The 13,857-nt window shown below is 40.2% G+C and overlaps 1 protein-coding gene across 2 annotated transcripts in view; it reads right to left on the bottom strand.

Annotated features, from left to right (window-relative positions):
- The window catches only part of NCAM2 (neural cell adhesion molecule 2), a 547,839-nt gene that overhangs the window by 64,466 nt on the left and 469,516 nt on the right, over window positions 1-13,857 (bottom strand). For both annotated transcript variants that reach the window (XM_075910051.1, XM_006128839.4), the window contains exon 14: window positions 11,934-12,055. In XM_075910051.1, the coding sequence (XP_075766166.1) occupies window positions 11,934-12,055 (122 nt within the window). The remainder of the gene's footprint in view (window positions 1-11,933; window positions 12,056-13,857) is intronic.

Here is a 13,857-nt window from a genome sequence, read left to right as displayed (position 1 = left end):
ACCTCATTCATTGCACACCAGCCAATTTTTGCAACAAATGAGGCAGAGGTACTATAGGCAACAGCCTCTTTCACTACTGAACTCTCATCCACACCCAGACCAGTTCCATCATGTGAATGAATGAGATTGGGTTCTGTGGAAAAACTAGCATGTGGTTATGTAGTTAAACACTAGAAAATAAAATACAACGGGACTGAGTTAAGATTCACAGGCAATCTTAATTTTAACATGTCCTATCTTTTGCATGTTTGACTTTGTAACCTTAAGATTGTTAACATAATTTTTATATGTGATATATAATGACATTTCAATAATCATAGTGTACAGCTATGAAGATCACAGCACATTATTATATATGTGTGTATATGTATTTGCAAGTAAAAAGGCTGTAGTTCTTTTTTCCTCCAAGGCTCTATATCTTTTCTCTATGGTAACATGATCTGTGTTCTGTGGAGCACATTTCAAAGTTTAATAAGAACATAAGAACAGCCATACTGGGTCAGCCCAAAGGTCCATCTAGTCCAGTATCCTGTTTGCCAACAGTGGCCAATACTACGTACCCCAGAAGAAGAGATCACAACAGGTAATCCTCACGTGATCCCTTCCCTGTCACCCATCTCCAGAGATACAGAGGCTAGGGACACCATTCCTGCTCATCCTGGCTAATAACCATTGATGGACCTAACCTCCATGAATCTATCTAGCTCATGGAGACTAAGCATAAGGACTAAAAGCCAAATCTTGTCTCTCTAACCTAAAGCCTATGCACCAGCAGAAACCCAGATATAAAGGCATTATGTTGGGTATCCACACCACACAGAACAGATTAGGTTAACTAACTTGATAGGATGCAACTGAGGTAGAACCATGGATTTCAAGGATGACCGATAATAGAAGTGAGCTGAAGTACCAAGGCTAGTATAAGGCCAGGAATTTGTCTGCAGAAAGGGGTTCCTGGGGAAGTAGGCTGCAATCACCCCAAGAGGAGAGACATGTGTTTGAATAACAGATTTCAGTAATCTGCAGTTAGTTGTGAGATGAAAGAGTTCGGGTTGGTAAACTTAGAGGAGGGCCAGGAGATCAAGAAGAAGGCAGCAAGAAGTCTATGAAAACAACGGCAGGAGCTAGCAGACTACAGTTACCAAATCCAAAATCCCTGGACTAGAACATAGAATAGTGAGCAGGGATAAACTGAAATGGATTTGGCCTTGGACTGGAAGGCTGAATGAACAGCAACTGGTTGTTGATCAAATGGGACTTTGAAACTCTGGAAGGGGAGGACCTACAATGACCATAAAGAAGCAGCAAACTGTGTCTGAGAAAGAAAGAGACCAATGGGCAAGGAAAAAGGTAATTAATCCCCAGATATGGCCACTAGGAAGCATAGGAACTCCTAGTTGTGAGTGTACTCTATGAAAGACTTATTCTTTCCAAAAGGAGAAATCCAAGGACTGAACTCAAGGAAGATTTTAGTAGTATTTTGGTAACATAGGGTATGTCTACACTACAGAGTTAGTTCGAACTAACGGACGTTAGTTCGAACTAACTTTCATAGGCGCTACACTAGCGCTCCGCTAGTTTGAACTTAATTCGAACTAGCGGAGCGCTTAGTTCGAACTAGGAAAACCTCATTTTACGAGGATTAAGCCTAGTTCGAACTTACTAGTTCGAATTAAGGGGTGTGTAGCCCCTTAATTCGAACTAGTGGGAGGCTAGCCCTCCCCAGGTTTCCCTGGTGGCCACTCTGGCCAACACCAGGGAAACTCGTCTGCCCCCCTCCCGGCCCCGGACCCCTTAAAGGGGCACGGGCTGGCTACGATGAACGTGCCAGGTGCAAGCCTGCCAGAACCCAGCCAGCAGACCCTGCACCTGGCACGCATCGAGCCACCCACCCGATGCCCCCCAGCCCTCCCCCTCTTCCCGGGACCAGGCTGGCGGCTCCCGGGAACTTGCCCGGGAATGCAAGAGGCGGGCACCCGCCTGGTCTAGTGCGGACATCGTGGACTTCGTCCACGATCTCCACACTAGGCACAGGAAAGTGGCCGTCTAGGGCAGGAGAGCTGCCAGCCTGGCCACCCAGGAGCAGGTGTGCATGAAAATCAAGGGGGTCCACTGAGACCCCCGACCCTGAGCCCTGAGCTTACAATGGCCGTACTGGGTCAGACCAAAGGTCTAGCCCAGTAGCCTGTCTGCCGACAGGGGCCAACCCTAGGGACCCTGGAGGGGATGGACCGAAGACAGTGACCAAGGCATTTGTCTCGTGCCTTCCCTCTCCAGCCTTCCACAAATCTTGGGCAGGGACACCATTCCTACCCCCTGGCTAATACCACTCCATGGACCCAACCTCCATGACTTGATCTCACTTCCCTTTAAACTCTGTTCTAGTTGTAGCCTTCACAGCCTCCTGCAGCAAGGAGTTCGACAGGTTGACTCTTTGCTTTGTGAAGAACAACTTTCTGTTACTAGTTTGAAGCCTGCTACCCATTCCTTTCCTTTGGTGTCCTCTAGTCCTTCTTTATGGGAACTAATGAAGAACTTTTCTGTATGCACCCTCTCCACCCAACTCCTGCTTTTAGAGACCTCTATCTTGTCCCCCCTCCGTCTCCTCTTTTCTAAGCTGAAAAGTCCCAGTCTCTTTAGCCTCTCTTCATATGGGACCTGTTCCCAACCCCTGATCATTTTAGTTGCCCTCCCCTCTCCCAGCCTCTCTCTTCCCCTCTCCCACCTCCTTTTCCCAGTCTCCCCCAGTTTTGTTCTATAAAGACAGATTCAATTTTTGAACCCAATTGTCCTTTATTTTGTACATCAAGAAGAGGGGCTAGGGAAGGGTAAGTTGAAGGAGGTGAGTGAGGAATGGGGTATGCGCCCCTGATGGGGAGGACTGGGCTGGCTCTGCGGGCTTTTGGGGTGGAAGCTCTCCTGCAGCCCCCCAATTGCTCCCTCTCCCCAGATGGCAGCCTGCGGCAAGTGCAGCCAGTCTGATGGCCGAGTGCTGTGATGTGCCCAGTGTGGCTACTCCGGGCAATCCAAGCCAGGACTGCTTTGCAAGCGGGGCACCCCTGAGAACTGTCTGTCCGGGGTGGGGGTCGGGACCCTTTAAGCACAGCCCTCGGCTAGCCTGACACAGCATCTCCATGCTCTAAGTCCTCCTCTGATGCCCTGCCGGCACTGCTTCCGGCCATCCTTAAGCCTGGTTCAGGGTCCACTTAATGTGGACATGCTAGTTCGAATTAGCAAAACACTAATTGAGTCTGGATCCGTTAGTTCGAATTAGCTTAGTTCGAATTAACTAATTCGAACTAAGTTAGTTCGAATTAGCGCTGTAGTGTAGACGTACCCATAAATAGGTAACAATTAGAATAAATACAAAATATAGAAAGAAAGGCTTCTGGGATTCCATCAAGCTTTGATACCTCATCTTTTCCTCAACACAGATAAAACCTGCGCAGAACCTATTAGAGGCATCTTGGGTAAACAGAGAAAAGGGAGAGCAGAAGTGTCCTTCAACTATCACTGATATCGCTTATGAATTTTCAAGATTCATTGACTCAGAACACTACTGAACAATATGCTCAGGCTAATTTCTTTGCAAGAGTGCACGTTCATGTGTGTGGGAAACCCACACACTGTTTCTATAAATCTCCTTGTTTATGCTAAGCCCCTTTAATTGGTTACTTTTAGAAGCAGAAAAACAGAACCATAAAGAAAGCTTTCTTCCTCATTAGGCTTTTCTTGTTATTATAATAATTATTATCTATAATTTATAGAATGCTGTACTCAGTGCTTTACCAACACATAAAAGATAAGAAACTCCTTTAAAGCAACGGCTTGAAATCTAAAATCTGTTCCTTTAAGGACAAAGGCCTCCCATTAGTAGCACTATTAGCAATTTTGTCTCTAATATAAATCAAGAAATGTAAATCTTCAGACATTATGATTAGAACAGCAGTAGCTTAAGAGATTGTGCTGTTTTTTTATTTGTTTTCTGTAATACTGCTTATTAAAAAGCTCACAGATGTTGTAAGCCTGGTCACTGAGCACTGTTATGATTGAGATTTTCAAAGCTGTCTAGGAAATCTGAATGCCAAGTAATTTTATAACTTGGGGAATGAAGAGTTTTTTTCAAAGTATAATCTGCTTGCTGAAACAAACCTCACACAAAGCCGCAGACCAAAGCATATTATTCACCATATGTATAATGTTAACTCATTGCTAAGTGCTTTAGAGACAGATATGAAGCCGAATGGTAAAATTTTCAAAAATGGGTAAGGGCCAGATTCTTAAAGGTATTAGTTGCCTTTAGATACAGAGATACTCCTAATGGGTTTATGAAAAACACCTACACATCTAATTTGCATAGACTGACAGATTGCCTAGGATGTAGAGAAAGATGACACCATACACATAAATCAAGTACAAAGGGAGCCAAAGTAACATTCTGAGAAACCAGATCCAGATATTCAAATGTCATGTGGTATGTGTCCCAGAGGATGAAGAAAGAACAACTCTGTCTTCTAAAACATCCATGTAAGTAAACAAATATTTCCTACTGTACATAAACAGAACCAAATTGCTTTGAAGCCCACCACAATCTCCAAACCTCTTATCAATGCAAAAGTTTGGAGCATTAATATCAACATTGCGACAAGTGAAAATAGGGAACAATTCTCAAAAGGAAACAACTTCCAGTAATGGTTTCCTGAGACAGCTTAATTGATATACTAGGCAAAAGGGTGTAAGCCATTGGAGGAAAAAAAGCAAAGACTTTAATTTTTCATTGTGGTAGCCAACCCAACTGCAAATAATTTACAAAGGAAAACTAAAAATGTATGGTACTTGAGAGGAACTGATGGATATTTTTTACTTCAAAGAAAACTTAGTTGAGTCTGTAAAATCACCATGGGAACTAAACAGATCATCAGTGTGAAACCAAGAGATAGGAATAGGAAAGGCAAGAAACCTTCACAGAAGATGAAATAAAAATGCATGGTGAGTATTAAAACATGTGGAATCCCTTTGATTCCCCCAAAAGCAGAGAAAAACAAGTTAGTCAATACTTGGTTAGTAGAACCTTTGAAATTAATATTGGTAGGTGTGACGGCACATTGGGGTTTCCCCGTCTCCTGCACCCCCGTAATGGCACGGACAGACTCCACCAGCCAGTAGAATAGAGGGAGTTTATTGCTTTTCCAGGATACAGCACAGCACAGATGTAATCTGGTTACAGGGCAGGCCTAGGAATCCTCAGCCCCCCTTAAGATGGGGGAGCCTGGGCCCCTAAATCCCAGCCCGTTGTCTAGGCTGCTTCCTCCATACCACCAGACAGAAACCCAACTCTCCCACTTCCAGTCCTGCCCCTAGACAGGGCTCCACTCCCCTTCTTCCCATTGTTCCACTCCCTGGGAGATGACTGGTCAGGCAGATTCTTAGCCCCCTTGCATAATGACTCATCCCCTGCCCTGCTGGGCCATGCTGCATACAGCAGCCAGTGGAGGTCACTCACAACCCAAGCCTAGCAACCAGCAAGGTACCCACACTACGTCACAGTAGGTAACTCACACTTATTTCAGGCAAATAGGGGCTGTAGGAAGGTGGTAATACTCTACAAAGAGATTTTTAAAATAGCTCCCAGATGCATTAATTACTTTCATCATTTTCTTGCCCCTGTTGGTAGTTGGCAAGACAACAGTATACATCCCCAAGGAATCTGGGTATGAGAATTCATTACAGAACTAACCTCACAGAATAGGAAGGAGAGGACTATGGTTACTGGACCAGCAGCTACATAGGCTGTTAATTACCGGAGATGACTCACAAATTCAATAAACCAAATGCTCTGCTGGTGTGAATGGACAAAACACCATTGAAGACAGGGGAGGTACGCTGTTTGCCAACTCTGACATTTTTATCACATCTCAAAATATTTGATGCTGTTCATACAGCCCCACCTCCTAGTTATTACGTGAGATCTCCATTTCTAGCAGACAAAAAAAAAGTTCCTGGTCTTCATGGTTGCTAAGAAAAGCTTATACATATAAAGTGAATGCACCATAAACCCTCAAAAACCAAGAGAAGAATTCAAAGGACCCCAAAGGAAATTATGGATGTCACTACTCAATTCTAATTCCAGCTACCATGGGACTAGTGTCAAGAGAAAGCTTTGTTTGCTGAACTTTTTTTCTTTTTAAATCCACTAGGATTCCATGGTCTAGAGCAGTGTTTCTCAACCTTTTTAAAAATAAAGTACCCCCTTTTTCAAAAAAAAAATTATAAGTACCCCCAGTATGTACAGTTTTCAGACACTCAATTTTTTTTTCTATCATTGCAACACATTTGTTTAAACAACTTAATCATAGCTGAGCAGGTGATGAAATTTTTGGGTGTAAAAAGTACAAAAATAATAAAGCACCATAAAACTTATAACAAAAATTCAGTTTCCTCCAAATTTCAGTTGTGTTGACATGCCCCCCCAGACTTCTCTCATGTACCCCCCTAAGGGTACTCATACCTCTGGTTGAGAAACACTGGACTAGAGAAGTGGAAGAGGATTTTTTTCCCCCTTTTAAACTGCCATGGAAACTTTCCTAACATTAAGCCTACCTATTTGAGTTTAGCACAGTAGGTGAGGATTTAGGCCTAAAATAATAATCCAGAAGTGTTCAATATTGTATATTCTGCATTATATAACAAAGATCTGTGCTTCACAATTTCTTGGTTAAGAATATGAAAGCTAACCACAAAAGAAACAGAGCAATTCTCTGATGCTAAAACTGACAGAAGTAGAATAGACAATTTAAATAACACAAACTGAAAAACACCCTGGACTAGATGGTTTTGCTCTGATCTTTTATGAAGACTATCCTCAGTCTTAGCAAGAATCTATGTGGAAATACTCATAATGAAGTAACTGATCCCTAGTATGAAATAAATTATTACAATATATTGCTCCCAAAGAAGGAAAACATGTTGACTGATGTTTAGCTTATTATCTCATATTCTTGTTAAACACACAAGCAAAGATATTGATCCTGGGGCTGGTAATGAGGCTGCAGGGAATTAAAGGAAAACTAATTAAATGGGACCAAAGGGAATCAAGGAGGGAAAGCAGTCAACTGATAACTGAGGGAAACTTTAAATAGCATTCATTCATTCATTCATTCAGATGAACGGATCAAGAACTTATGTTTGTATTTACTGCTGTAGAGAGTATTTCAGGCATCTAAATATAAAAATGGCATTTAATCCAACTGGAGAAATGTGAATTTAGGCCCAAACAAATTCTCTAAGATACTGTTTTAATGGAGGAAGGGATTTCAGTGGAGGGAAACAATGGTTGCACTGCACTCTGGTCACGTTCTCAAGGCTACATCTTACAGTTGTTCCCACTCTGTTCCCTTCAATTCTCCCTAGTGGATATTACATTTCCCCTTTCTCAGTAGCTTCCCCCCACCCACACTTTCTTTCTTCTTTATGTCATCTCCTTCCCATTTACCAAATTGCTGTTGCCTCTCTTTACTCTTTCCATAGAGGCTCACTTCAAGCACTAGGAATAATGGAAAAAAAAGAAGAAAGTGTAGATGGTCAAAATCAGGTAAAACTTCTCGGTAGTAGCTTTATTGAACTGCTGAATTTGCTCTCAGGGGAAGTTCAGGAAGACCTCATTTATGAAATTAAAAATTAGGCAAATGTAGTGCAGTGAATAATTCTTCCGCAGCAGGGGGATAATGTAGATGATACCTTTTTATTTCTATCCTCTTCAACAGAACAGGATGAGAAGATTTTCTGGGTGTTTCTGTTAAAGTATTCAACAATAAAATAGCTATCCATGACTATCTAAACTTTTATCATTAGACCTAAATTGTCATTATCCTAAGGAGATGAATGACATACGACACTTATTTCAGGTTGCCACACTGCAGAGACAAGTTCAATGATTCACACTGGGGAGACTTTATCAGCAGGCACAAAGAATAAAAAAATGATCTTTTAAAATGAAAGCTTATACTCTGCACAAAGTTGCAAGGTCATTAAAATGCAAAAGAGATGCTGTGGCTCACTTCAGATCCTCTTCAGAGATGAGAAAAGACTGGGTAATGACACATGTTGGGGATACACCTTGTCACTCCTACTGTTCCATCTTGTTACAAATACTTAGCTGAGCAAATAAGAATTAACAGAATGAACCCAGGACTGCATTTGTGAACAATGGAGCATAAAATTGCTCTGTAAGCTGATGCTGTACAACTGTTTCTCACTCAACCTCTCATATCTGTACCTAAAAAAATGTTAGAATTGCTTCGATTTAGATTTGCACTTATATACAAACTAAACCTATGAAAACAATGATGCTCCCAGTAGGATCAACCCATTGTAAAATCAGTGATCTAAAAAGAAGCTCATCTGGTTTTGTTGGCATGAAACACAATTTAAATACCTAGAAAAACAGGATATAAACCAGATAAAGGACTTAAACAAAGGCAGACCTTTTGCCTTGATTTGAAATATTATTTATAATAGGCATTGAGAATCGATCAAGGGAGAGGGAAGACATGGAGTGAACATAAGGCTATGCAACTACTGCTGATTTTCATTTCCCTTCCTCGCCCCAAACACTTGCAAGCTCTCCCCTAGAAAATAAAATGAATAAATAGGTGGCAAGAAATACAATTTCATGTAGTCTCTTCTTTACTGACACTCATTCATTCTCATATAACCATGAGGGGAAAAAATTTCTTGAATCACTGTGGGTTTTTTTGTTTTGTTTTTAATCCTGGTATGATATAAATTCATGACATTTTGTAAAATAAAAATATAGAAATATAAACACATAACAATAGAAAAATATAAAATATTCTCTGGCAATATTTATTTATATATTTGTGTGTGTGTGTGTGTGTAGACAGTAAATATTCAGTATACAGAGAGGCATGATTTTGTGGCAGTTTGAAATTCTTATTTAAATCTCAAATTTTATAAGGTCTCTGCATATTGTACACTAACTGCTGGTTGGACCTCACTAGTCTGGCACCATTGGGATCTGAGTGGTCCTGGATGAAGCAATTTGTCTGACCAGGGACAGTCCTCTGCTCCCCAGCTTCCTTAGCCTACTGCCCCTTCCTGCCACTGGCTCCTTTGGCCCGGTTACCAGCTGGGCGACATGGCTGCCCCAACTCCGCTGCCATAGCTGCTTCTCCAGCCCCACTGCCAGCATGACAACATGCAGTCCTGCCCCACTGTCATGGTGTAGTGGTCAATTGCAGAAGAACTTTGTATGTGCTAGTTTAGGGGCGGTGAGGTCTGCATTCTTTCCCCCCTTTCCCTTTTCCCTATATCTGATGAGCCAGAAGCAAGTCTTTGGGAGCATAAGTCGGACCCTTAGACTTACTCTGTCCAGCTACACATGGCACCAGTCCTGCTGCCAGCTGGCATGTGGCCTTGATTGGGCTGCCAACCTGGCACGACCCCAGCTGGGTTGCTGTGACCCCTTTTCCACTACTGCGGCTGTAAACAGGCTTCCTCTGCTTGGCTACTATGGCCCAGCCTTGTTGCCATCCAAGCTGCCACCCACTTGAGCAGCTGCGACACAGCCCCGCTGCCGGCCTAGCATGCACAGGCTGCCCCTTCCCCACTACCACAAGCCCTGCTACCATCGCAGGGCTGCTGAGGCCCTGGCCCCTCCACCATCAGCCTCACCTTTCATAAGGTTCTCAGCCGCTGGCCCTCCTGCCGTGGGGCTCTTTTGTTCAGCAACAGCCATGGTCCTACTGGACCATGGATGTTGCCAGATGAGAGAGGCCCGGTTTAGGAAGGTGCAACCTGTAGTCATAAATTATAAATTACATAAAACAAATCCTTTAAGTGAATGTATTATATTTTGACTAAAGAACATACAACTCACAGAGTTCCAAACATACCTGATACAGGGCCAGATTTAGGTAACATAGGAACATTTTAGATCATTAAGAAGAATTAATGTCTTTATAACTTGACCTGATATCTTTAACATGTTATATCTTTCTGTACATCAATATGTAGACTTTAGCTGGGAAACGTCTCCACATAACTGTTATATCTAATCAGTCCTTTGCTTTTTTTACTGTCATGTCTCTCTTAGACAGTTGCTTTTCCCCCCTCTCATCTCTACTGAGATATTCTATATCCTACTGGACTGCAAGTCACTTAAATAGGTCAATTAAGATTTAGGGATTTCGGGAATGGCCTGCTGTTAGTCCCACAGGCCATTATTGAAAGATCTGCCATCTCACTTTCAATTGATTTTGAACTACCAATCCTTTTTGGTTATGGTTAGCCCAGGAAAATCACTTCACATGCCCAAGTTCACAACTTTTATAACCACACAGCTGTCATCAAACAAGAAGTTGCATAGTAAGCAACATGCATGATAAAAATGATTTATAAAACAATGTTTGCCTATTGACAGAGCAAATACTAAAGGTAAATAGAAAATAGGACTATATATATATATATATATATTGCAACTGACTAGTTTCTTTATAATGTAAGGTCCCAGCTATTAGGTGTTTTAATGTATCCAAATACACAATTTCATGCCCCTGGTTTCTTTCACACTGACCATCTATCTAGACTTATACTTCTCCTTTTATACTCCAGTGACCTCCTGGTTACATCCAGTGACGTGATACCAAATGGTATGATCACTCTATAGCATATATAGAAGTTAAGACAAGTGCAATGAGAAAACTTATATTTGTTGAGTCAAAATTATTACTTTTGCTGGTGGCAATTTTGTCCGTCCATCATATTTAAGTATGCTACAGTGTGTTGGGAAAGCAAGTACAGTTTTAAGTATCTGTGATCTACATTTTTCCTGCTATTTTAATAAGCAAATAGACACATATTTGTAAGTCATTTTGCCTTTAAATGAAGATCCAGGGGATGGCATCACTTCCTACAATGAATCAGTGTGTTTTTTTCTTGTTTCTACTCTGCATTATTTGTTTTCAGTAAGATGGGATGGCACGACCTACCTGCTATTTTAACCCTAACAGAGGTGTGCTTCAAGTTACAGTCTAATAGATCAGGAGCCTCCATGTATTTTATCACAATCATTTTAACACTACTCTTAATTCAGCGACATTTATTAATAAGGAGTAGATCCCACTCAGTAAAAGATCATGGGAAGATCATAAAGGAAACCGAATAGGAGTTCAAGAGCTTCAGAGGGGTAGCCAAGTTAGTGTGAATTGTTTAAACCTGCTAGATGAGAGGAGAAATACTAAAATAATATACTGACCGAACAGAATCATATGATTACCTATTAAAGAGCTGGTGAATTTACAATGATATAAGAAAGTCCTTCTTCATTGCAAACTATCTCTGGGTCAGAATTTCTAAACTGAATTTCAAACATGTAGAAAATACACAATAACAAGACAAGACAACTTTCAAAGGTAGTTCAGGTAACTCAGAGAACAACTAAGATTATTTACATTTCATTCGCACATGAAGGTGCCCTTATAAGTGTTTCACACCACAAATACACACAATGGCATATTATTTTACTTTCCGAATATTCTTTTATCACATACTGTGTAATCTGATACCAGCCCTGTCATTTACTCAAGTATGAGATATTATTAAATATTTAGAGTTGAAAAAAAAACATTGTTACTTGACCTATATTAAAACAAAATCTCAAAGTTTTTTGTCAGTTCTAAATTTTCAGTCACATAATTAACATACATATCTGGAATTAAAAACCTGTTCATAAGGAATAACAGTAACTATTATACATTTCAAATATACAAATGTTCCACATTTCTTTTTATTCAATTGTGTACTAAGCAATTTATTTTAAAATAAAGTATTACCGTTTTCCATTAAACCTCTTCTCAACATTCAAACAAATAATATAGAGCAAAACATGCTCCCATGATGAATGAAATACTTACACTTCTGTATTTCACGATATATTCCAATATGGGGGCTCCTCCATCATCCTGTTTAGTTATGCTAAGTTTAAAGCTCTTTCCACTGCCTGGTTGTCCATGAATTGATGGAGGGCTTGGCTCGCCTAAGCATTGGGGAGAAGAATAGAAATTCTATATTTCTATTTTATGTGTTTTATTTACATGTTTACTTTTACTATTTGATTGTCTACAATTATTAATCAAAATATTCACAAGCAAACATGATGTTTTCAAGCTTTCTGTAACATACTCAATGATCATGATTGCTGTCATGTTTGTTAAAAATATATCAAAGATTTATACATTAAAAATAAAAGGGATTTAAAATAAAAATAGTATCAGTCTCTGTGATTTCATATATTCTTGCTCTTCAAAACTTAACTCTTTAAAAACAACTCCATATGCAGGCACTAATTTAGAAAAGCAGATGGTTAATTTTAAGCACATAAGTGCATCATTCAGCAAATCATTATTCACCTCTTTAACTTAAAACATGTGGGAATTAATCATTATTAACAGACAATAAACTGTCATAAACATTCACAATAAACTGTCCAAAAGCAAACCTGTGGCTCTTTTATATTATTCAATATTATCGTTTCATTAAGAATGAATCTGAAGAAAATAATTTTATAAGATCTTCAAACTTATCAAATTTTAATTCAAACACACTATATTTTTATAATAAATCCACCGGTTGATGTTGCCCTGGTTGATTCTTATAAAGAGGTGTTATTATCACTGGAATATTTAAGCTGAATTTTTTATCACAGTAAATTTTTAAATACAGAACTGAAGTTGGCAGTGCTAAAAGGAAAGCTGTGTTTTGGTGTGCTGGAGCTCAGGTTCATGGTTATCAGACAGCTTTCTTTGATAGGATAACAAGCCTTGTGGATAAGGGGGAAGTGGTAGATAATATACCTAGTCTTTAGTAAAGCATTTGATATGGTGTCACATTTCCTTCTTATAGATAAACAAGGGAAATACAACCTAGATGGGGCCACTATAAGGTGGGTGCATAACTAGCAGGATAACTGTTCTCAGAGAGTGGTTCACAGTCATGCTGGATCAGTTTTGCAATTGGTTCTTTTCAATATCTTCATCAACAATTTAGATAATGGCAAAAGCATGCGTTTAAAGTTTGTGGATCATATCAACCTGGGAAGGGGTGCAAGTGTTTTGGAGGACAGGGTTAGAATTCAAAATAATCTAGACAAACTGGAGAAATGATTTGAGGTAAACAGAATGAAGTTTAATAAGGACAAATGCAAAGTACTCCACTTACGGAAGAAGTATCAGTTTCATATGTACAAAATGAGAAGTTACTGTCTAGAAAGGAGTACTGCAGAAAGGGATCGGGATTATAATGTGAGTCAAGAGAGTGACACAGTTGCAAAAAAAGCAAACATTCTTAGATGCATTAACAGGAGTGCTGTAAGCAGCACACGAGAACTGATTCTTCCACTCTAATCTGTGATAATTAGGCCTCAACTGGAGTATTGTGTCCAGTCCTGAGCACCAAATCTTAGGAGTGTTCAAGAAAAACTGGAGAAAATCCAGAGAAGAGCAACAAAATGATTAAAGTTCTAGAAAACATGACCTATGAGGAAAGACTGAAAGAAGTACCTAAAAGAGTATTACAGAGAAGAGGGAAAAAAAACATTCTCCTCAACCTCTGATGACAGAAGCAGCAGCAATGGACTTAAATTGCAGGAAGGGTTAGGTTTTAGAGAAAAAACTTCCTGTCAGGATGGTTAAGCACTGGAATAAATTGCTGAGGGAGTCCATGGAATCTCTATCACTGGAGATATTTAAGAACAAGTTAGATAAACATCTTCAGGGATGATCTAGATCAGTGGTTCTCAATGTGGGCCATATAGCTCCCCAGGGGGCCACACCTTACTTC

Source organism: Pelodiscus sinensis, chromosome 1 (assembly GCF_049634645.1).
Source record: "Pelodiscus sinensis isolate JC-2024 chromosome 1, ASM4963464v1, whole genome shotgun sequence".
Classification (NCBI taxonomy): domain Eukaryota; kingdom Metazoa; phylum Chordata; order Testudines; family Trionychidae; genus Pelodiscus; species Pelodiscus sinensis.
The sequence above is the reverse complement of the archived record's forward strand: the minus strand, read 5'-3'. Positions and strand labels throughout refer to the sequence as shown.